At 36.8% G+C, this 23,388-nt stretch overlaps 1 protein-coding gene across 1 annotated transcript in view; it reads left to right on the top strand.

Moving 5' to 3' along the window:
* LOC108638694 (sodium channel protein type 5 subunit alpha-like) overlaps positions 1 to 18,815 on the top strand; it is a 35,056-nt gene extending 16,241 nt beyond the window's left edge. Inside the window, exons 15-27 of the mRNA XM_029957802.1 lie at positions 124 to 496; positions 1,248 to 1,697; positions 3,763 to 3,877; positions 4,515 to 4,669; positions 7,667 to 7,856; positions 8,427 to 8,435; positions 8,785 to 8,882; positions 8,990 to 9,244; positions 12,308 to 12,361; positions 13,279 to 13,420; positions 13,531 to 13,631; positions 15,493 to 15,757; positions 17,531 to 18,815. Coding sequence (XP_029813662.1) covers positions 124 to 496; positions 1,248 to 1,697; positions 3,763 to 3,877; positions 4,515 to 4,669; positions 7,667 to 7,856; positions 8,427 to 8,435; positions 8,785 to 8,882; positions 8,990 to 9,244; positions 12,308 to 12,361; positions 13,279 to 13,420; positions 13,531 to 13,631; positions 15,493 to 15,757; positions 17,531 to 18,609 — 3,286 coding nt within the window. The 3' untranslated portion in view covers positions 18,610 to 18,815. The remainder of the gene's footprint in view (positions 1 to 123; positions 497 to 1,247; positions 1,698 to 3,762; positions 3,878 to 4,514; positions 4,670 to 7,666; positions 7,857 to 8,426; positions 8,436 to 8,784; positions 8,883 to 8,989; positions 9,245 to 12,307; positions 12,362 to 13,278; positions 13,421 to 13,530; positions 13,632 to 15,492; positions 15,758 to 17,530) is intronic.
* The last annotated feature ends 4,573 nt before the right edge of the window (positions 18,816 to 23,388 follow it).

Consider the following 23,388-nt stretch of genomic DNA (forward strand, 5'->3'; position numbering starts at 1 on the left):
CAATTAAAAGCCTTTCTTGGGGAAAATGACAGTGTTACTGCAGTAAAGGCAGCATGATAAATGCAGGGTCTGGTTTTTATGTGGGCTGTGCTGTCTGGGCTGTGTTTGACTTTACCTTTTTTCTCTTATGTTTTATTTACAGATCAGGATCTTCAAATTGGCAAAGTATTGGCCAGCCTTAAATACTCTTATGAAAATTATGCTAAATTCATCTAGTGCTGTGACTAACCTCACTCTGGTTTTGGCTTTCACTGTAGTTATTTTTGCTGTACTAGGAATGCATCTTCTGGGCAGTGATTATGAAGAAAACTTTCATAAAATAAGCACCAATGGGGAGTTACGCTGGCATATGAAGGATTTGTATCATTCATTCCTAATTATATTCCGAATATTATGTGGAGAATGGATTGAAATGATGTGGGAATGTATGGAAGTGGCTGGAAAAGAGAAATGTATTACCATTTTCTTGCCAGTCCTGGTGATAGGAAACCTGGTGGTGAGTTTTAAGCTGATTCCCAGTCCCTACTGAATGCACTCAGTTACACTGGCAACTGATTTTTTCAGAGGGAAACTTTATCATTTCAAGAGTATTCACACTATTCTCTTTTCTGGATGTCACTTGGCATGTTTTTCTTCTATCTTTCTTTTTTTTTTCACTTTTCCCCTCTCTTTCTCTTTCTCACGTAACATGTAGAGGCAATACAAAATTATTCCCTCTACCCACAGTATAGAAGTGCAGTGCTTCTGATAATGTGGTATCTGATCTCTTCATCTTTTGTGTTGATAGGATCCAATAACCAACTGTTCAGTGCTTTTAATGCTTATCAACTTGAATTATCAAGAGTTTACCACACCCAGATTTTCTGGTTTGTGTGACATATAGTAGATGGAATGTAAATGTACTGGAAGACAAAATCTTTTTCATATGCTTGGTTTGTTGGTCTATACCAGACCCTTTTGGATGGTGGTGTTATTAAAATTCATCTTTGCTGTTTTTCAACATATCTATCTCCTCATACATTATGGACATCAGAGCAGGTGAAAATATATTTGATATACCCAAACCCTCACGTCCTTCTGTTTTCTCCTGCCATTCCTTCCAGAAAGGGACCAGATCATACTATAATAATATTGCAATATAATAGTAAATAATTTCATGGCATTGGTTGAGGAAAGCAAGACTGAGGGTTTCTGAAGTGACTTTTCTGTTAGCAGTGGTGTCTCCAACTTACTTTAACTATTTCAAGGTACTCAACTTGTTCATTGCCCTGCTGCTGAGTTTGTTGGATACTCACAGCTCAGGAGGACAAGAGGAACCTGGAGAAAGGACTAAATGTCAGATTGCCCTTGCACAGATTCTCAAGGGCCTGAAGTCTTTGAAAGACAGAATTCTGGATTCTTGTGGTAGAAAAATGAAAGGAAGCCTCAGAAAAACAGAGAAAAAGAAGACTTTGGAAGAAATTTCTGGCAAAAACATAGAGGATAATAATTATGCCATGACAGATGTCAGAAAATACATAGACAACAATTGCTTTGACACAGAGTATTACCATAATGAAGAGCATTCCTCAATATCAAGGAAATATGATCTTTCCAACAGTCACAGTACCTGTGTTCCCACTGAAGCAGCAGAGAGTTACAGTGACAAAAGTGATGATGAGCACACTGTATTCACAGAAACAGAACACAGAAAACAGGTATGAACTATTCACATTTAAAACAAAATATGTAACTTACATCTGTAATTGCCATCTCAAAGACTCCACAGTAAATATTATCCCTTCTGTCATTTCTGCCATTTTACTTTCTTTGTTCTTCTAGTGCAAGGGCTACCAAATAGTCTTCATTTGCCAAAGACATTTTGAATATCCACTTTTTCACCATTCTCTTCATGGATAGCCCTAATTCTGCTTTTGTCTGTTTTGTTTCCAACTATTGCTGTCAAAAAATAAACGAAGTTTGATGAAGACAGACATTCCTTCTTTTTGTCTCCTTTGTCTTACACTTGGATAGTTTCTAACACAGGCCTCTTCAGCTGCTTATATGTTGCTTTGCAGTTGCATGGCATCCAAAGAAAATGGGAAGAAAAGCTGCACCTCAAAAAAGAATTATTTTTTTTTTAATTACCTTTTCACCTCTATGATACTTTGGATTTCCCTTTATATCTTGTGATTTTCTTGCATCGGGCAGGATAAAGCTCAAGTCTTTCTGCATGTGAGTTATACATTTGTACTGTCATGATCGTACATAGGCCTGTTTGAGATATTTCAGGTGTCTATCACACCTGATGTGGAAAATCAACAGTTTTACATTATTTCCTGCAGGGAGACAGATTAGGACATAAAGAACAGCAGCAGAGGTCAGGCAGCTTCAGTCAGATTTTTGGGACTCCTGAAACTATAAATGTTTTCACAGTAACACATGAAAAGCAAGAGCAAAAAGAGGTAATTCTAACTTTTATCAACTTGTGGAATATGCTAGAGATTCAAACTGTCACAGCTGTTCTCTCATTCAGCAATGACAGGACAGATTGGGATTTTTTGAAGAGTAGCAATTATGATGCCTATGGAGGTGGCACATCTCTCTAGAGACAGTAATAGCATGGAGGTTTGTGTCTCATCAATAGCCATGGTTAATGGTGTAACTTAATGTATAATTTTGTACAAAATAAGGAAACAGAAATTAACCAGGAAACACACTTACTGTAAGCATGTCTGATACATGCTACTTGTTTCTCTGGATTATTCTGTTTGCTGTCATTCCTGGATGCAAAAATGTGCTCTCTAGAAGTTGTTCCCTAAACAACCATGCTTTTTCTGGTATAGAAACCCAACTCATTCTACTATTCTAGTAGAGTACAGTTCCATACCAAAAAAAAGGTGGAGAATCATGGCTTGCCTCCGATGACCTAGAAAATTAAATAGAAATTCAGCATCTTTCTGGATTACTACCCCCAAAAGTCAAAGCCCATTAGCATTTTCTGGTTTTAGGCACAGTTGCCAGAATTTTTCTTTGTTATACATTATTGAAATGTGTTTATATTTAAAAATAATATTGAAAACATTGCAGTGCCCATTAATTTAAATAATTGCATTTTTGTATATGATGAAGATTCCCTAGGACCTTAGACTCATGTAGAGCATCATGGCTGTCAACAGAGGAAATTCTCCCTTCTTCTGGTTTCCCATTCTTATCCCTATCCTCCTGCCTTCACTTTCCATGCCATTCAGGGCATTTACACATTATGGCTGATAGATTTCTTTACTCTTTTGTCCTTATATTTGCTTTCCTTATTGTCTTTAGTTTTACAAGTGTGTAGGTTACCTACCAGTAATTACAATTCTTTGAGGTGTGTAGTCCATACATACATTTCTATCCTGCTAGGCCTTCCCATCTTCAAGCCTTTTGAGACATGGTTTGTATCTCTGAAAATGAAAAGAGAATTGAATTGACCTGAAGAAGTCAGACTTTTGTCCAAAGTTGTAGCATAAGAAGGTCTTCTTCTTCCTGCATCTCCTGTTTAGATGACAAGAAGAAACCAAGGAACTTATTAAATTAAAAGCATGGAAACATAGAGTAGGGATTGGCTTTTTCTGTCCTGTTATTTGTAATTTCATTTTGGTAGTTCAGCAACAGTAAGGTAATTTATAGACTGCAGAATTCTTTGGAGAGGGAGGTGGGGGAATGATAAATTTCATTTATTTTTGGCTTGTTAACCTTATTAATGAAAAGCAAATAAATTCTCCTCCTTCTCCCATGCAGAAATGTGGTGCTGCTCACAGCTTTTCTGAAGCCAGCAGTGTGGATGCAGCTGTTGGTCTGGAGATGTTTTTCCAGACTGAAAAATCACACCTACCTAAGGACTGTTTTGGAGAAAGTAGGAATCTTTTCTCTATTGTGTTAACACCAAATGAACCAGTGTTAAAAAATATCCACTTGGAACATGTCCAAATTAGCAGAATCTGTTTTCCTGCTCGTCCCAGTGTTGACATCTGCCTTTGATTACCTGACCATCTCCTTAGACTCCATTGACTCTCATGCTTCAATCCTGCTGCCTTTACAGATTCATGGAGACTGTTTCTGGTGCAAAGCAGTGAACAGGGAGTGTAGTGGTAATGTCTCTGCAGTGGAATAAAGTGAAATAATCAGTAAAAATAATAATTGACTAACCTACTAGTAAGGTACTCACTCTTTTCAAAACAAAAAGAAGAAATAAAGATATATAAAAGTAAAGGTGCTTTTTTGCTTGTGGCCACCAGCCTTTCTGCAGAAGAGCACAAAAGCTTATTTGTTTTTTCCATGTATGTGTTGCTCTATTAAAAGAGATTAATTTTGCATACAAGTTTTTTCTTTTCTTTATATTTAGATCATTTCAACCACAGCATCACCTCATAGGTAAAACAGCACATTCTTTCTCTAGTCTGTAGAAGCTCTCTTTAAGATGCCCTATACTGTTTTGATTCCATGTTTTAGCACTTTCCATGGAACCAATATACTGTTCTTTCTCTTTTCAGATTGTGGTAAATGTGTCCCATGTTGTGTAGTGGATATCACTAAGTTTCCAGGCCGAAGTTGGTGGAACTTCAGGAAAACCTGCTACAGAATTGTTAACCATAGCGGGTTTGAATATTTTATGATTTTTGTGATAGTATTGAGCAGTGCAGCACTGGTAAATTGCATTTAATTTCTCTAATTTTGCATTGATTGTTGTCAGTAAAGGAAAATAATAGTATTTGATTGATTTCTTCTACTCTGACATTCCTTCCAGCAGGGAGAGAAAAAAGTGTAATAAATGCATCCCTTAACAGTGATAAGACTTTCCCCCAGTTAGATAAGATATTTAAATATATGGATTTAACTATATGGAATTGTAGTTTTTCATGGAACATAGTTCTTCCTACACTTGTGCGTTAATTACAAGGCTAAACCAGAGTCTGAAATTACTTAGCACTTTTAAATAAAATAATAGCACCTCTAAATATTTAAARCGTTTTTAAAACATTATGATTAGAATCTAAAAGCAAAGTTGGCTGTAAACTCATAGGTGAGGTAATGTTTTGTTGCTACCCTGATCAGATCCATTTCTACTCAAGAATAAGGGAATTTCTATGATTTGAAAGCATATTCACTCTCGACTGAAAGTAATTTGTTAAAACGAATGTTTTATAATGCAGAAGGAACACAACCAAATAATCTGAAAGGGATCTATGTGGTAAATGTCAGAATTTGCCAAATAAAATCTGCTCTGTGTACGTTAAGTTCAGGTTGTTCACTGAACCATAGATTTAAACTGTCTGCTTTTAAATTCCCATGGCAAAATCACCAAGGGAAATCCCTGGGATTTCTGTAAGGCCTCCTCTCTAGTTATGTGGAACCAAACTGAAGGAAGGAAACTGTATTATTCTTTATTGTACTCTAAGTTCTAAGTTGAACACAAAGCTAATTGGTACCCAGGTGCAAAAATTACACAAAACAACATTTTCTTGTCATCGAAGATGTTTAACAATGAGAACTTTCACATTTCTAAGATACTGTTGTCCTCTTGCAAAAAGGGACTTGTCCATTTTTTGTTTGGTTGGGTTTCTTTGTTTATAAAGTTGTATGCTGGTAGGGAATTTTCTGAACCAGATAGAACAAAGAAGCATAATGGTGTCCTTGCCTTGAAAGAAAATTAGAGAGGTGATCACAGAAAGAATGCACAGAAAAGTCCATGGTGAGTGCTCAGTGCTCAGAGCAAAAGAAGAGTAGTTAGGAATTTAAGTAGATTCTAACTTTTTAAGGTAACAGCAATTAAGAGTAGGTAGACACTTTAAAAAGTTAGAAAAAAAGTAGTTAAAAGTATGAAAAAACATCACTGCTAATGAGCAGGTGGTTTGACTGGTAGATGGAGATCAAGGTAGCCAAGGTTTAGCAGGCAATAAGAGGACACTTTATCAGACTTGCCCAAGAAAAAAGGTCAGAAATGGCAAATAGGTTTATGTACATGAATGCCAGTTGTTCTCATTTACCCACACTCAAATGAACAGTCCCATGGGCACAGGGACAGCTCTGCTCTGGAGGCATTTCTCCTAATTCTGGCACAACTGGGAGACCCCTGAGGTCCAGAAGCAGAATCACTGTTTTCTAACACTGCAAAAAAGGAGTGCATAAGTTTTATTGGATTATACCTAGGAGCATCTCTGCTCCATGTTTTTTCAGTGGTCTATGCTCCTGTTCCACCTTTTCCGTGACTTTTTAGACTGGATTTTTAGGCATGTCTTAAGTGCAGGGGAGCAAATCAGGTCTGCTGTTAATACCTCAATGAAGTGGGTAGGGGAGAAGTGGAGGCTTGGTGAGGAAATAATGCAAGATGTAAAAGGAATTGGGAGTAGATTGGCAATANGTTTGATTGTTTCTTTGTTTTCTTTGTTTATAAAGTTGTATGCTGGTAGGGAATTGTCTGAACCAGTTAGAACAAAGGTAAATCACGATGTCCTTGCCTTGAAAGGAAATTAAATGAGATGGTGATGACAGAATAAATTCACAGAAATGTGAGTACTCAGTGCTCAGAGCAAAGGAAGAGTAGTTAGGAACTTAAGTAGATTCTAACTTTTAAAGGTAGCAGCAATTAAGAGTAGGTAGACACTTTAAAAAGTTAGAAAAACAGTAGTTAAAAGTATGAAAAAACATCACTGCTAAGGAGCAGGTGGTTTGACTGGTAGATGGAGATCAAGGTAGCCAAGGTTTAGCAGGGAATCAGAGGACATATGATCAGACTTGCTCAAGAAAAAAGGTCAGAAATGGCAAATAGGTTTATGTACATGAATGCCAGAAGTTCTCATTTACCCACACTCAAATGAACAGTCCCATGGGCACAGGGACAGCTCTGCTCTGGAGGCATTTCTCCTAATTCTGGCACAACTGGAAGACCCGTTTAGGTCCAGAAGCAGAATCACTGTTTTCTAACACTGCAGAACAGGAGTGCAAAGGTTTTATTGGATTATACCTAGGAGCATCTCTGCTCCTTGTTTTTTCAGTGGTCTATGCTCCTGCTCCACCTTTTCCATGGCCTTTTAGACTGGATTTTTAGGCATGTCTTAAGTGCAGGGGAGCAAATCAGGTCTGCTGTAATACCTAAATGAAGTGGAGATGGGGCTATAAGGTAGGGGAGAAGTGCTTGAAAGGAGGAATAAATACATTTCCAGAGGCTTGGTGAGGAAATAATGCAAGATGTAAAAGGAATTGGGAATAGATTGGCAATATCAAAAACTTAAAATTACTTAGCAAGGCAGAAAATGCATTAAACACAAGCAAACACTGATGTGAACAGCAGCAATCAATAAAGCATTTTCCTCAAACCATGACACAAGGTTTAGGTGAAAAAACTTGTAACTCCAGGAATGAACAGTTCCAGATAAGGAGTTTGTCATTCTTTTCCATGTGTGTATTACAGCTCTGCAGGCTGACTAAAGATGATTCATTTGGAAGGTCAGAGTCTGAAAGACAGTGATTAATGTGTTCAAGTCAGGCTTTAGTTTTTTACTTCTAAGTATAAAACTAAGTGGTGGTTGTCCATAATTTAGTATGAAATGGTTGTAATCAGACAAACTGTGTATTCTTGTGCAATTTAAGAATAATTTTCCACGCAACTACTGACCTGTTTTAAATCTGAATTCTGAAATTCCAGGCATTTGAAGATATTCACCTGCAAAATAGACCAACAGTGAAAATGATCCTAGATTGTGCTGATAAAATATTTACCTTCATCTTTTTGATGGAGATGCTTCTGAAATGGGTAGCTTATGGATTGCACAGTTACTTCACAAATTCCTGGTGTTTGCTTGACTTTGTCATTGTATGTGTAAGTATTATATTCAGCTTGTCATACATTTTGATTTTTGACATTTTCTACCTGGATGGATCTGGACATGCAAATTCTGATTATGAGTGAAAGGCAGTTTCCAAAAGCTGAAAAACCTGCAATCCAAAGAGACCTTAGAACAAATTTAAATGGAAATTTTCAGCAGTAATCAGAAGTTGCTGAAGAAACTTTTATTAGATATCACCTCTTATGGCTATTTGTAAAGAACATGTAGCATAACTTCAGCAATTACAGTTTTCTAATCTTAATAGCAGTGCTGTCCAAATCAGAGGAAAGGCATGAAAAGATCCAATGGCTGGGCAATGACACAAGAATTTCTACTAGGAGAGAAGAGACAAATCATGAACAGTCAAAAAAACCCCTAATTATTGAAATTTTTTTCTAATACTTTCATTTAATTTTTACTCTTAGAATAATTTAAAATATCGGATGTGTTTTTAAAAAATAATTTTTGTCTCCACATCACTATCTTAAGTGATAATAAAGAATTATTGTTTACTCCTCTGAGAATAATGATGGAGCAAATGGGAATATTTTATTTGAAAAATCCTTTCTGGTCTGGCAGTGTATATAAGTACCATAATTATCAACTTGGTTATTATATTAGCAGTCAAAAAAATTATGTGAACTGGTTTTGAAAAAAAACCAAAACCCATACAGGAAAAAAATGCATTTTAAATCAGAATGAAGGAAACGTAATTTTTTTCATATATTAGAAGAGAATGAAGTAAAATTATATTACAATAACTTTGAATGTGTATTTTCTTAATTTGACTTACTGGTCAAAGATCTTGTAATGCTCAGATACTAACTGTTTGGTAACATAAACAAGGGAAATTTTGTTTACCGTTTAATAATCCCGGTTCCAATTCTATGAACACAGCTGTCAATTGTTTCCTGGGCACTAAATCCTGACCCCAAAGTTGTATCACCTTGTTCCTCTGGAAGTGGCCTGAAATCTCTCAGGACTCTTAGAGCATTGAGGCCTCTACGAGCTTTGTCAAGATTTGAAGGGATAAAGGTAAAGATATTGGGGGTCGGTGTGAATATTTTGTAATGGCTGCATTTGAAGATGTTTTTGAAAATGACAACATAAAATTCACTATTATTTTCATTCATTTTGTTCAGGTTGTTGTCAATGCACTCCTTGGAGCTATCCCCTCAGTCTTCAGCGTTTTGCTTGTCTGTGTTGTCGTTTGGCTCCTATTTAACATTCTAGGAGTAAAATTGTTTGGGAAAAAATTTTCAAAGTGCATACTCCAGGAAGGAAATATCAGTCTCATTAATGACAAAAGTGATTGTGAGTCCTATGGTGGAAAATGGACAAATTCTCCTGTAAATTTTGATAATGTTGGGATGGGATACTTGGCTCTGCTCCAAGTGGTGAGTTCTATAAAAACATTCTCAGTTTTTTTTCTTCAAGGAAATGGGTTGAGCAGCACAACCATGGGACACTCTATGCTTCTGTTTATCCCACTGAAATTGGGGATATTTTTTAGCTTCCATATATATTTCCCTATAATAATGCATTTTTTTTCAGGCAACTTTTAAAGGCTGGATGGATATTATGTATGCAGCAGTGGATTCACGTGAGGTATGTCACTAAAATGACAATTTAGTTCTTTTCCCTTTTCTTCTTCCCTTTTCCATCCATGTAATTACTTTTCATCTTTGTTTGCAATATCAAGTCAAAAATACAAGTGGTTGAAGGCATCAAACTACACAGTGAAACAATAATCCTTGGAGTACCAAAAATCTGGAACTTAGACAAAAGAAACTGGTCAAAGTAGAGTGACACCACACAGAAGCCTGCTATGTCAGGAATGCAGAGGGGAAGATGTTGCAAACTTTGTGCAAGTCTCTTTTGGGAACAGAATACAGAAGCTCTTGGAGGGACTGTGCAAATTTTCTTCCTTTTTAGACATGTACAGGAGCATTGAAACAGCATGCAGCTAGAGCAGTTATTTCAGGAGTTTTTCTTCCCTAGATTTGACACCCTCACTATTTCTTCCCCCTTTGCATGTGCTGTTCCTCACTCTCTTACCAGGACAGTGTGTTTTAACTTCTCTATGTTTAACTGAATTTACCTTTTTCTCACTCCTTCAGTCTCTGTGCTCTTGACTGCAGTGAAATAGTTGCTGATTAACGTGATTGTTCCTTGTAGGGCTGATCTTAGTGAGCTGGGGCTTTAGAATTGCCTCTTGTCTGGGACAGCATTCCAGAGGATGGCTGGTCACCATTGTGTTTAGTCTGAGCTGTTGTTTTTAATCAGGGTATTCACAGGATCCCTTCTGATTGGAACTGGTTCTTTATTACTTAAAAATTTGCTAAAGCTGGATTTGTCTCTATAGCCCTGTTTGTCACTATCTTTACAATCAGTAGCAAGATAGAACAAGAGAGTGGTTCTACCTGTACATCCAGGTAAAGATGTAAATGCCTGGAAATAATTTATCTCTCATGACAATAAAAAGATCTCTTGTTATAAATTGGAAATGGTAAAGCTGTGATTATCTCATTTTTACTAATATTTTTCTGGTTTGATTTTTTTTAACAGATCGATGAACAGCCAAAGTTTGAAGCAAACTTATATATGTACATATACTTTGTGGTTTTTATTATTTTTGGATCTTTCTTCCTGTTGAACTTTTTTATTGGAGTGGTTATCAACAATATTAACCAACAAAGGAAAAAGATAAGTACTAGTTGAACTAACTCAGGGTCTCCTTTAATCCCAATTTGATTAAGTGAATGCTAGTTTGATGTGTAGATGTCTAATATTTTCAAATAACTGTTTAACTGGATGAATTTAAAGTAATAACATTTTAAACGGGAGTCCTCTTTTCCTCAAGGTTTTTAGCAATTTACCTGTAAACTCTCTTTTCCTTCCAAGTCCTTAATTTGTTCCAAGTAGAGGAGGAGGAGGAAGCAGGGCGTAGCTTCAGAAATGAGAAGGCAAAAACGAGTTCTGTTCTGATTCATTTAGATCTTAAAGTATCCAGAATATAAAGAAAAACTGACTAAATTATTCCACTTGGACAACTTAAAACAAATAAACCTCTTGCTCATTCAAAAAAAGTAGACCCCAACAAGAGGTTTACAATTTCAAGATTCACATTTGGAAGACAGAATCTCTACAGGAACCCTTTTTTATTTCCATAGCCCAACTCATACACCAAGTGTCAGAGCATTGCTGCTCTGGGTAGAGAGAGAGAGCAATAAAGCCCACAAGAAATTCTTCTACTCTCTGCATTTGAACAGAGAAAGGATATTTGGGGGTTGAGGAACAACAGTCCAACTTCACTCTAAGAATTTCCTTTACTAACAAAGTCNGGAGCTATCCCCTCAATCTTCAATGTTTTGCTCGTCTGTGTTGTCTTTTGGCTCCTATTTAACATTTTAGGAGTAAAATGGCTTGGGAAAAGATTTTCAAAATGCATACTCCAGGAAGGAAATATCAGTCTCATTAATAACAGACGTGATTGTGTGTCTTATGGTGGAAAATGGACAAATTCTCCTGTAAACTTTGATAATGTTGGGATGGGATACTTGGCTCTGCTCCAAGTGGTGAGTTCTATAAAAACATTCTCAGTTTTGTTTTCTTCAAGGAAATGGGTTGAGCAGCCCAACCATGGGAAACCTCTATGCTTCTGTTTATCCCACTGAAATTGGGGATATTTTTTACCTTCCATATATATTTTCTTTGTTGGTGACCTGCTCATTTCCTCCTAAGTAACACCTGAGTATATGCTCAAGAACTCATAAAATCAAGACTTCTGTTTCATGGCTTTTCAATTTTGTTTTAATTTTGATTAACACAGTAAGCCTGACAGAGTCTGCTAGTTACTGAATTAAAAATATTCTCATTTTCTCTAGCTTAGATTGGATGAGAAAGAAAATCAGGGCACAGTTTATTTATATTTTCTTTTGCTGTAGAAGTCATGAAGGGTTGGGATACTAATTTATTGAGCTCCCTAACATGACAACAAAGGAGAGAAAGGCAATTTTTAAATTGGCTGTTATCCCTGTATTGTTTTTGGATGAAGTTCTTTGCCTTGGATCCTCCAAAGTATTCTATGATTCTGCTGAGTTGCTAAAAATTGCAGGAAGGAATTGTTTGCTGTTTTCTCAGAAAATGTTTTTATCCTTTTACATTATATTTGTAAGTTAAACTGAAAATTTTACTGATTATTTTTACAAAACTTTTGAATTTAATGAGAGTTAACATTAACACACATTACACATGAGTCATGCTTTTTTTTTGTTTTCTTTTCAGGAAATATTTTTTTTCCCTTTACTAAACTCCAGTGATACTTCCAAGCAGATCTTTAGAAGTCATCCACATTTTTATAGCACACTGCTAATTTTCTGCAACTATCAACACATTTATATTAGTTATACCTGATTTTTTCTCAGTGATAACAAACTTAATAATGCATTTTTTTTCAGGCAACTTTTAAAGGCTGGATGGATATTATGTATGCAGCAGTGGATTCACGTCAGGTATGTCACTAAAATGACAATTTAGTTCTTTTCCCTTTTCTTCTTCCCTTTTCCATCCATGTAATCAAATCAAAAATACAAGTGGTTGAAGGCATCAAACTACACAGTGAAACCTTGGAGTACCAAAAATCTGGAACTTAGACAAAAGAAACTGGTCAAAGTAGAGTGACACCACAAAAAGCTTGCTATGTCAGGAATGCAGAGGGGAAGATGTTGCAAGCTTTGTGCAAGTCTCTTTTGGGAACAGAATACAGAAGCTCTTAGAGGGACTGTGCAAATTTTCTTCCTTTTTAAACATTGAAACAGCATGCAGCTAGAGCAGTTATTTCAGGAGTTTTTCTTCCCTATGTTTGACACCCTCACTATTTCTTCCCCCTTTGCATGTGCTGTTCCTCACTCTCTTACCAGGACAGTGTGTTTTAACTTCTCTATGTTTAACTGAATTTACCTTTTTCTCACTCCTTCAGTCTCTGTGCTCTTGACTGCAGTGAAATAGTTGCTGATTAACGTGATTGTTCCTTGTAGGGCTGATCTTAGTGAGCTGGGGCTTTAGAATTGCCTCTTGTCTGGGACAGCATTCCAGAGGATGGCTGGTCCCCACTGTGTTTAGTCTGAGCTGTTGTTTTTAATCAGGGTATTCACAGCATCCCTTCTGATTGGAACTGGTTCGTTATGACTTAAAAATTTGCTGAAGCTGGATTTGTCTCTATAGCCCTGTTTGTCACTATCTTTACAATCAGTAGCAAGACAGAACAAGAGAGTGGTTCTACCTGTACATCCAGGTAAAGATGTAAATGCGTGGAAATAATTTATCTCTCATGACAATAAAAAGATCTGTTATTATAAATTGGAAATGGTAAAGCTGTGATTATCTCATTTTTCCAAAATTCTTTTTCTGCTTTGACTTTTTTTAACAGATCGATGAACAGCCAAAGTTTGAAGCAAGCTTACACATGTACATATACTTTGTGGTTTTCATTATTTTTGGATCTTTCTACATGCTGAATCTTTTTATTGGAGTGGTTATCAGCAATTTTAACCAACAAAGGAAAAAGATAAGTACTACTAGAGCTAACTCAATGTCTCCTGTAATCCCAATTTGCTTAAGTGAATGCTGGTTTGACATGTAGATGTCTAGCTGAACAACAATATTCTTTCCCTTTACTTAGGTGGAAAAGATCTATTTTTGACTGAGGAACAGAAAAAGTACTATAATGCCCTAAAAAAACTTGGATCCAAGAAACCTCAAAAACCCATCCCAAGACCATCGGTGAGACCATCTTAAGTAGAACATGGCAGAAGATACAACGATGGTGACCATATTTGAACTCAGTAGCCCAGGCACAGGGAAATAAACTTTGCCTTAGAGCCCATCATCTTCNCCAAACAGATAGAAACAACAGTGGTCAAGTAGTTCATTAGCCTGAACATTTACTGGAAGTTTATGGGGACGTAATCCTTTTTTCTTAGTACATGCTGTGATTGATATTTTTTTTGGTGTGATTTTTTTCGGTGTGATTTTTTTCTGTCATTTTTTCATCTTTCATTTCTTTGCTTATTCTCAGGAAATTTCCATGTGATTCCATATAGTGAAGTCAAATGGAATTTTCAGAGGTCTTTCCAGAGTGACTGAAATTGCAGATACCCTACTGAACATTGTTGCACGTTTGTTGTACAAAATACTGATCACTCATTGCTTTTATGATTGATGAGTGGCTTCTGAATCCTGGGTTCAAAGAGATTGCTAAGTAATACAGGGAGTGTAGATGGGAATAAGAAATTAATTGTCAGGAACCCCCTGTAGAACTGGGTCTCATCATCCTCTATTTACTTGCTTGTCCAGCAATAGATTTCTATTTCTACCTTCCCCAAAATAGAAAGTGTTTCCCTTCTTGATGAATCATATGTAATTTTTAAAATATAAAATAGATTTCTAAAACTTCTCTCACACTTGAGAGAACTGACTTGAGAACACTGCCTAGACTAGACTTCCATGATCAAACCCAGATCAGCTCTTTCCAGGACAAAGATGAAGGGGAAAAGGAAAAATAGTGAAGACACATTTTGTCTCTGTGCTGTCTTAGGTCCCACTCAGGACAGCTGTAACTTACTCTTTTTTACAGAAAGTTGCTGGTATTTAGGGAACTGCATAAACTTCAGCTAAACAATAATATTCTTTCCCTTTACTTAGGTGGAAAAGATTTATTTTTGTCTAAGAAACAGGAAAAGTACTATAATGCCCTAAAAAAACTTGGATCCAAGAAACCTCAAAAACCCATCCCAAGACCATCGGTGAGACCATCTTAAGTAGAACATGGCAGAAGATACAACGATGGTGACCATATTTGAACTCAGTAGCCCAGGCACAGGGAAATAAACTTTGCCTTAGAGCCCATCATCTTCCTCATTCAATGTAGTATTTACATTTTATCTCTTTTGCTTAATTCCATCTAAAAGAGCCTTTGTTTGTGGTCATTAATTAGGAAAATTTATATCCTATTTATGACCTATCCAAATGTATAACCTGTTTATAAAGGTTCATATTAAGTGTTTGATATTCCTACCATGACCTTGGTTACTTAAGTTGCATGACATTGCTTCTGCCACTAGATTGGATTATTGCAGGTGAGAATGAATATCACGAGAATAGTACATGCCCCCATGGCAGTTATTTGCTTTTAGATAATCTTATGCTTTATTTCTTTTAGTTCCTTAAATTTATTTCCAGGCCTGGCTTTTCATAGTAACTATTGAGAGTTTTTCTCGCTTACGACATTTTAATTAGAGTTACTTATAGTAAAATATCTGCTTCAGTAAGGATTTCTATTAAAAGAGCAATACAATGTACAATGTACTCTGGATGTTTTCCTGATGTATATAAATACATATATATATATATAAAAAAATAGGTATATGTATGCCAATGTTCTTGCTTGATGCCTGAATATACTTAGCCAAGAACTGTGAGTTTTCATTGAAGATCTAAAGAAATCACCTCAAAATTCTTCTAGTAGCTTATTGTTAAATTTATATTATTGCAAGTTCTCTTTCTAAGCACAAATAACTGATTAATATTTGAATGCAGGCTGAGTCCTAGAAGTAGCATCAAGCATTTCTTGTTCTCTCCACAGAATGTGTTCCTGGGATTGCTGTTTGATATCGTAATGCACAAAGCATTTGACATCATCATCATGATTTTCATCTGCCTAAATATGTTTGTTATGATGGCAGAAAATAACCAGGAAGGCACCAAGGAACTTCTTAATAAAATCAACTATTTTTTTGTGGCTGTATTTACAGCGGAATGTGTCATAAAAATACTGGCCTTAGGACAGCATTACTTCAAAAGCAGCTGGAACTTATTTGATTTTTTTGTTGTGGTCCTTTCAATAGTCAGTAAGTACCAATCACTAAATCAGGTAATGTGTCTTACCAATACTGAGCCAAATTTCAGTATGAAGTAACCACTTAGATATATTTGATAAACAAATCCAGATCCACTGTACTTTTTCAAACTATATGCTGTCATTCCTTCTAAAAGGATGCATTTTTGTTTTCTCTTATATTTTTACACAGTACTAAGAGGTAAATGGAGTTTTCAGTTTTTATTTTCTTAAAAATTGTGTTTTTTGAGTAATTAACAGAGCAGAATTTAATTAATTAACATCTCCAAATTACTGTACTTTACCTGTTGTCTAACTGGCTTTATGCTTTTGATTTACATGTTAACATGATAACTGTTGTTTTCACAGTAAAAGTAAAATCATGCTAAAAATATAATTGCTTGAAAAATGAGAAAGATGTATTTAATTTTTCCTGGACCTACTTTACAGAGAACAGATCCTGATTGCTGATTTAGAAAGCTCAGGAAAACATAATTTTTCAGCACAATTCTAAATTTGGACCATTATTTGTGACTGTGAAAAATCTGATTAAAACTGACTTGGGTTTTTTTGGCTTTTCAAATAAGATTATATACTCGGTGATACCTTATAAATTCCTTCCTTGTTTTCTTTTATATTTTTTCACAGCACTAAAAGATAAATGGAGTTTTCAATTCTTATTTTTCTTTAAGTAGTGCATTTTATTGAGTAATTTACAGAATAGGAATTTAATTCATTAACATCTTCTCTAAGTTAGTGTATATAAATTGTTGTAAGACTGGTTTTATGCTTTCCATTTCCATATCCTAGTAAGTTATTTTACTTTCACAAAGCAAATTCATGTTAAAAATATATTTGCTTGAAAAATGAGAAAGGTCCTGCTTTAAAGAAGGCAGATCCTGATTGCTGATTTAGAAAGCTCAGGAAAACATAACTACTCAGCACCATTCTAAATCTGGACCACTGTTCATGACTGTGAAAAGTCTCATTAAAACTGATTTGGCTTTTTTGGCTTTTCAAATAAGACTAGATGCTGATCATTACCTCTACAAAGGGTCATAGATAGCTCCAGTTTCTTGTACAGTTTATTTGGTCTGTGCTTCCCGCTCAGGCTCAGGTTATATCACAGAATAAAGGACAGGAAAGAAAAACTGCTCTGAGTTCTCTGTTTTGTGCCTAAGCACAGAAACCCTTTGCTGTCCCGTGCAACCCAGGAAAATGATGACTCCTTAACCCCTCTGTTAGCAACCATTTGCATTCCTGCTGTACCCTTACTCTGTTAGAACGGGAGGTAATGGGGGATAAATGCTACAAGACAGTTTTTCTTTAGAATCCTCTTGGTCTTCTCTGCTCTCCTTCAAGTACCAAGCATTAGTCAAAGCCTCACATTTAGCATGTGATCAGGCCTGTAAAGAAGCAGCAGACAGCAGCTAGGAGGCAATTTCCACAGCTTCCAGCACGGGAACTGAATGGAGCTAAAAGCATTTTTAAGTACTTGAGCAATGAATGTGTAACTTCACCAGCCCTGAATCAGAGGAATCTGGGAGGATGGAGTTTCCAAACTATGCATAATCTTGATATCTTTTTAATATTGAAAGGTATTATGATTTGTCTTTCCTTTCCTAAGCTGCTTTGTAAGCAGTTTCAGTACTGATGATGTTTGTGTGGAAAGTGGTGTAATATGGTCAGTGTTACTTCTGACACCTAAAGCACAGAATATAACAAAGCAGAAATAACTTTGACTAATATGCCTTGACAACACTTTGGTTTTTCTCTTCCTTCAAAGGTATTGGAGTTTCTGAAGCCTTTAAAAAATTCATCTCTCCTACACTTTTGAGAACTATTCGTTTGGTGCGAATTGGCCGAATCCTGAGATTGATTCGAAAAGCGAGAGGAATTCGAACCCTTCTCTTTGCATTACTGATGTCTCTTCCTGCACTGGTCAACGTTGGCCTTTTGCTTTTCCTAATTATGTTCATTTATGCCATTGTGGGCATGGCAAACTTTGCCTGTCTTCCCTGGGAAGGTGGGATTGATAACATTTTCAACTTTCAAACCTTTTCTGGAAGCATTCTCTGTCTCTTCCAAATTACAACATCAGCTGGCTGGGATAGTCTTCTGGCCCCTTTGTTAAGTGAATCTGATACATGTGCTCCAAACTTAGATTTAGAAGAGGAAGATAAAACTAACTGCAGTAATAGAATATTTGGTATTTTTTATTTTGTAAGCTATGTCATTATAAATTTTCTTATTGTTGTAAATATATACATAGCTGTCATTTTAGAGAACTTAAATGTTGCCACCGAAGAAAGCACAGATCCTCTTTGTGAGGAGGACTTTGATATGTTTTATGAGACCTGGGGAAAATTTGATCCTCTGGCAACACAGTTTATTGACTATTCTGCTCTTTCAGACTTTGCAGATGCTCTGGCAGAACCCTTGCGCATTCCAAAGCCCAATAACATCCAGCTTATATCCATGGACTTCCCTATATTTAGTGGAGATAAGATCCATCACTTGGATATCTTGCGTGCTTTCAGTAAACGAGTCTTGGGAGAATGTGGAGATTTAGATAGTCTTGAATTATTCATTGAAGAAAATACTGTGGTTGCCAATCCAATTTCTTCCACTCTTAAAAGAAAACAAGAGGAGGTATCAGCAGTTATTATCCAAAGGGCCTTCAGGAGGTATTTGATACAACGTTCTTTCAAAAATACATCTTTCTTAAGCCATCACAGACAGACCAGTGCTGTCTTTGGAGAAGAAACGTGGGAGAAGCAAAGGCTTATTGTATCAATGCTTAATGAAAGTAGTGGCAGGAAGATACATAAATCACGGCCTCTTTCTTCCACATCTCTCCCTTGACTTTTTGATGCTTTTGCTGACACAAATAAGCTGGACACATAAGGTTACCCCAGGCTGCAGCATTTTTGACATTTAAAGCAAAGTCACTGATTTTCAGATGGAGACAATATGTGAATCCCAGAGCATAATACTCTGAATTTAGAATAATGATGGCGGCCTTCAAGCATTGTGATTGTTCAAATTTTCAAATTCTCCTTAAAATGATTAAGATCTGAACAACTATGTCATAAATACTGGAGAAAAATCAAACCATAGAACTTTTTTCTCTGCTACTGGAGTAGGTGGGTTAATTTTTTCCCATGCCAATTTTGCCCTAGTTCATGTGTTTACGGAAGAAATTCTTAAAAGATCAGTTGTAAGCACATATTTATAAACACCCAAAGCTCTAGAATAATGTAAATCTCTTTAGAGATAACCAATATTTCCAACTAGGTTTTATTGTATTAAAATGAACTAATTACTGCACTTCTGTAATAGAGCTGATTCAGGACACTCGAGTATAATCAGCCTCTGACTTTGATGGTTTTGGGACCATCCTCCTCCTAGCATGTTTGGGTGGATTTGTTTATGCTTAAGAATTTTGGAGGTGTCTTTATATATGCACCTAAGTTTCCCAACCAGGCTTTTTTTGTAGCAAAATTAAATAAGTACTCCACTGCTGTAAGAGAGCTCGCTCAAGACACTCAAGTATAACCAGCCTCTAATTCTGATGTTTTGGGCAATATCCACCTCCTAGCATCTTTGGGTGGTTTCGCTTATGCATAATAATTTTATATGTGTACTTAAATGGATTTACCAGATCATCCTCAGTTGCCTGTGCTTGGAAGTTCTATATAATTTGTTCTTTGTATCATTCAGCATATAAAAATTGTCATAATCATAGCTACCAAGAGATATAACTTGAGAAAATAATAAGAATTACTGTACATAAATTTCATCATAATACTTAATTTGACTGTCATAGAAAGCATTACATAGTAATCTGAAAAGGAGTTCATGGTATATCTTATGAGACAACATTTAATAAAAGTTAGAGGAAGCGTTTATTTGATTGATTCTGAAAAAAAATACATGAATATTGTGTAATAATATTTTAGTGATTCTTTTGCAGTTTAGGTTGTTCAGATGAAGTGTCATGGTGGATTCAGAACTACTAATAAAATGCGACTGGTTTAGATTCTTCAATAAAGAGTTCAGATGCTTAACATGTTTTTGTCTGTTTTGTAAGGATTATCTTCAGTTTCATTTATGACAAGACATAATCTGTTCTTGGAGGGGTAATATAATTTTCCAAAAGAAGCTACCTATTAGCACAAGAAATGAAAATGTTTCACTTTTTACAGGGAACCAGAAAAGATTTATCATTTTGAGACCAAGAATAGCAGGAACAATAAGGTAATTACTCATTTTTTCTGTCATTTCCTGGGTTAAATACTATTAAATATGACAGTCAAATCTAAGTTCTTTTATAGACAAATAAAGGCACAGGAAAGCTAAGAGTTTAAGAGTTCCAATACAGTATGAAGGGACTTTGTTATGATTGAGCCTCAGCTGCCCAGGGAACTGGTGGAATCATCATCCCTGGAAATGTTCCAAAAACAAGTGGATATGGCACTTAGTACTGTGGCTTAGTGGGCATGGTGGTGTTTGATTAAAGGTTGGACTTGATGATCCTAGAGGTTTTTTCCAACCTTAATGATTCTATGATTACTTCCAGAACCAGCTGCAGTCCAGAAAAAAAAGATTGATGAAGAAGGTTTGCAGACCTCTTTGGATAATTCAGGAATTTGCACTTGGGAGCTGCCACACTGGGCAGAGGGATGCAGAGATATTTGGTGGCTCTGCTTGAGACCTGCTCCTGTCCAGCTTGTTTTATGCAGAGTGATGCTTGTGAGGTGAAACTCTTTATTTTGTTCTTTGAGAGCTGGACTGAGCCGACAGCTTTTGTTCAGTGATCAGGTACCATTAGATGGCAGCATTTACTGCGGTTTAAAATGTGGCCAGTCTTCGGTGAAAGGTGACAAACTTGCACACATCAGCAAAAAGGTATTACATTGATTGTAAAAAAAAGTTAGGAAAAAAGTCTCAAAACTCTCTTTTTTTCTGTCCTGGGCTTTCAAGTTAGCCACAGTTCTCAGGAGGTGCTTGTTCACTGACTGTTCTGGCTTTTGATAGACTTTAAGGACTGGAGGAGGAAAAAAATTCTCCTGTGTCCTTGGGCTTTCTGGAAGGGTAGTTTCAAACATATCTTTACATCACTGTAAAAGGAAATGTTTCTTAGACAAGAGGTAAGGATGCTTTGTTCTTGCACGTTGGAAAAGAAGAAAAGATGGGAAAAGTCATATAAGAGACTTTTAAACACTAATGAATCCTTGCAATTCAAAATTCTTTGTTTGAATGCAACACCAGGTTCTCTGCCCTGGATCATAATTAGAATTACTTCAAAGATGAACACTTTCCGTTGTAGAGGCAGCAATTTTGGACAAAATCGTACCTGACCTGAACACATCCTTAGTGATTATTTTACCTCAGCAACACACAAAAGCACCTGAATTCACCACACAGCAAGTTTAGAAGTCTGACCAATTCTTTACTATTGCTTAAGCATTAAAATGACCTTAGCATGCAATTGCAGGGTTGAAAGGAGAACGGTGATATCCAGCTGTTGCAGCTTCTTTGTGCTACAATTGTCCAAAAGGCACTGCTGAGGCAATGTAGAGTTTCTTTAAGAAGTCCTTAAGGTGGTGATGAGGTAAGAGCAGTGAAGAGGTGGTATCTTTTGGCAATTCTGGTATCTGGAAGTGTGAATTCCTCCAGGTTAAACTGCCTGGATATATGTGAACTTCATGAGAAGTGGTCAGGCACGCTTGGAACACAGTGTAAGAATATTCCCTTCTGTTTGTGAAGTTTGACAATTAAATCAGAGAACAGCGGAAACAAAGGAATACTGGATGACTCCAGGTAGGAAACAGTGTGAAAGTAAAGCTCCTAGGGAATTCCTGACGGCCAGCAGCATAATACAAACTAACCTTTCCTCCTTAGTGGTGGTGCAGACCTTCATTTTACATTTCCATCTATCGCTTTTCCTGTGTAGAAATAGTATGAACCTGACCCCTGGTAAGTAAAAGTTTTTTCCTCCTTTTATGTAGCCCTGTATCCCTGAAAAACAGGCTCCATAAAGGGATTGTGAAAACTGTCCTTTTACTCTGTGGAGTTCCTCAGTTACTGCTCACCTTGCAATGTGAAACTATCCAGTGTTTCTTCAGGACTCAAAGAGAGCCCGTATGTAGTTATTTGAAAAGAAATAACCTCTAGTGGAAGGTTCCCTGCCCATGGCAGGGAGATGGGAACTGGAGGATCTTTAAGGCCCTTTTCAACCCAAACCATTCTGTGATTCTATGAAAGGTACCAGAAGGAGAGTCCCATCAGGGCATCTTTTCCCTGGACAAAACAGAATATTGTGCTTGAAAAGTGTGTCATCAGCGCTGTCACTTTCCAAAGCCCTCAGGGAGGTAATCATTCTGTCTCAACATAAGAAATCCCCATAAGTTTCATCTTGCAGGAAGACATCTCAAAATACATTTTTTTCACTCATATTTACAAAGAATGTTTCCATAAGAATAGCATTTCCCCTTATTACCAGTCTCCCTTCAGTCATCTTCTGGTCCCTATTAGGTTATACTGTGGGAAATTTCTCATCACCAGGGACTTGTCCCTGAATATTTGGTGGATTTTCCCTTTCCCAAACCCTTACTCCTGCAGTCCGTATCATTTGCCTTTCCTCTGGAGTAAATATGGTCTCCAGAATGCACTGCATTTCCTCCCAGATGTAGACATTTGGACCTAAAAACTGGTCTAATTGTTCTGACAAACCTAAGGGGTCCTTTAACGTATCACTAATTTCCTTTTCAAATTCTCCAACCTCTACACTTGTTAGGGGTACTTTGACAAATCCTACCTGCCCTGGTGCTCCGTGTATGGACAACTCTCGTAAGGGAAAGATTGATGTGGTTGTGCTAAAACTAGGGATTGTTTCTGAAGAGGGGAGTGAGAAGTTTTGAATGTCCTTTCTTCCTTGTTCTAACTCAGCAGTTCAACTTCTCTTGAATCATCTGACCTGCCACCTCATGGGGACCCGCCATTCCATGAGGACCCGCCACTTCATTTCCTTTCCTTACATTATAATTCCCCCGCTGCTTGTCAGCTCCTTCTTCCAAAGCTGGGGCGTTCAGTTCTCCATTGGGTACATAGGGAGGGGGTAAATGGTCTAAAGGGATCCATTTTTCCCTTTTTCTCTCTTCCCTACTTTCCTTTACATTTTTAACCCAGGCAAGTACCCATTCCAACAGGAGGCATCATCACTTTCTTCTTGGTCAAAAGGCCTCTTAGCATTCACGCACAGACTTAGAGCCTGAAATCCAATCCTCTGATGACCCATATTTCATTCAATTTAACGGATTGAACCATTCAAGTCCACTCAAACATACAATACCATATCATTTTCCATTTGTCTTTCCCCTGGCTACAAGGTATTCCCTCTTGTCCCCAGTCTCTGAGCATCACCCTCAAAGGACTGGAGGGAGGTATGCTCAGAGTGGTATCTTTAGACTCCTGTCCCCTCTTCTAATTCTTTTTACTAGGCCTATTTCCCATATTTTAAACTCCCACAGGACTTCCTTCTCCTGGAACCGTCTCACTTTGTCCCATCACTGGCCGTTTTCCTCGCGGAGAAATGGAAGCTCAGTTAAAAGGGCCCCGCGCTCACTTCACAGGCAGTTC

The sequence above is a fragment of the Manacus vitellinus genome, unplaced genomic scaffold (assembly GCF_001715985.3).
Source record: "Manacus vitellinus isolate BGI_N305 unplaced genomic scaffold, ASM171598v3 scaffold_12_pilon, whole genome shotgun sequence".
NCBI classification, from domain to species: Eukaryota; Metazoa; Chordata; class Aves; order Passeriformes; family Pipridae; genus Manacus; species Manacus vitellinus.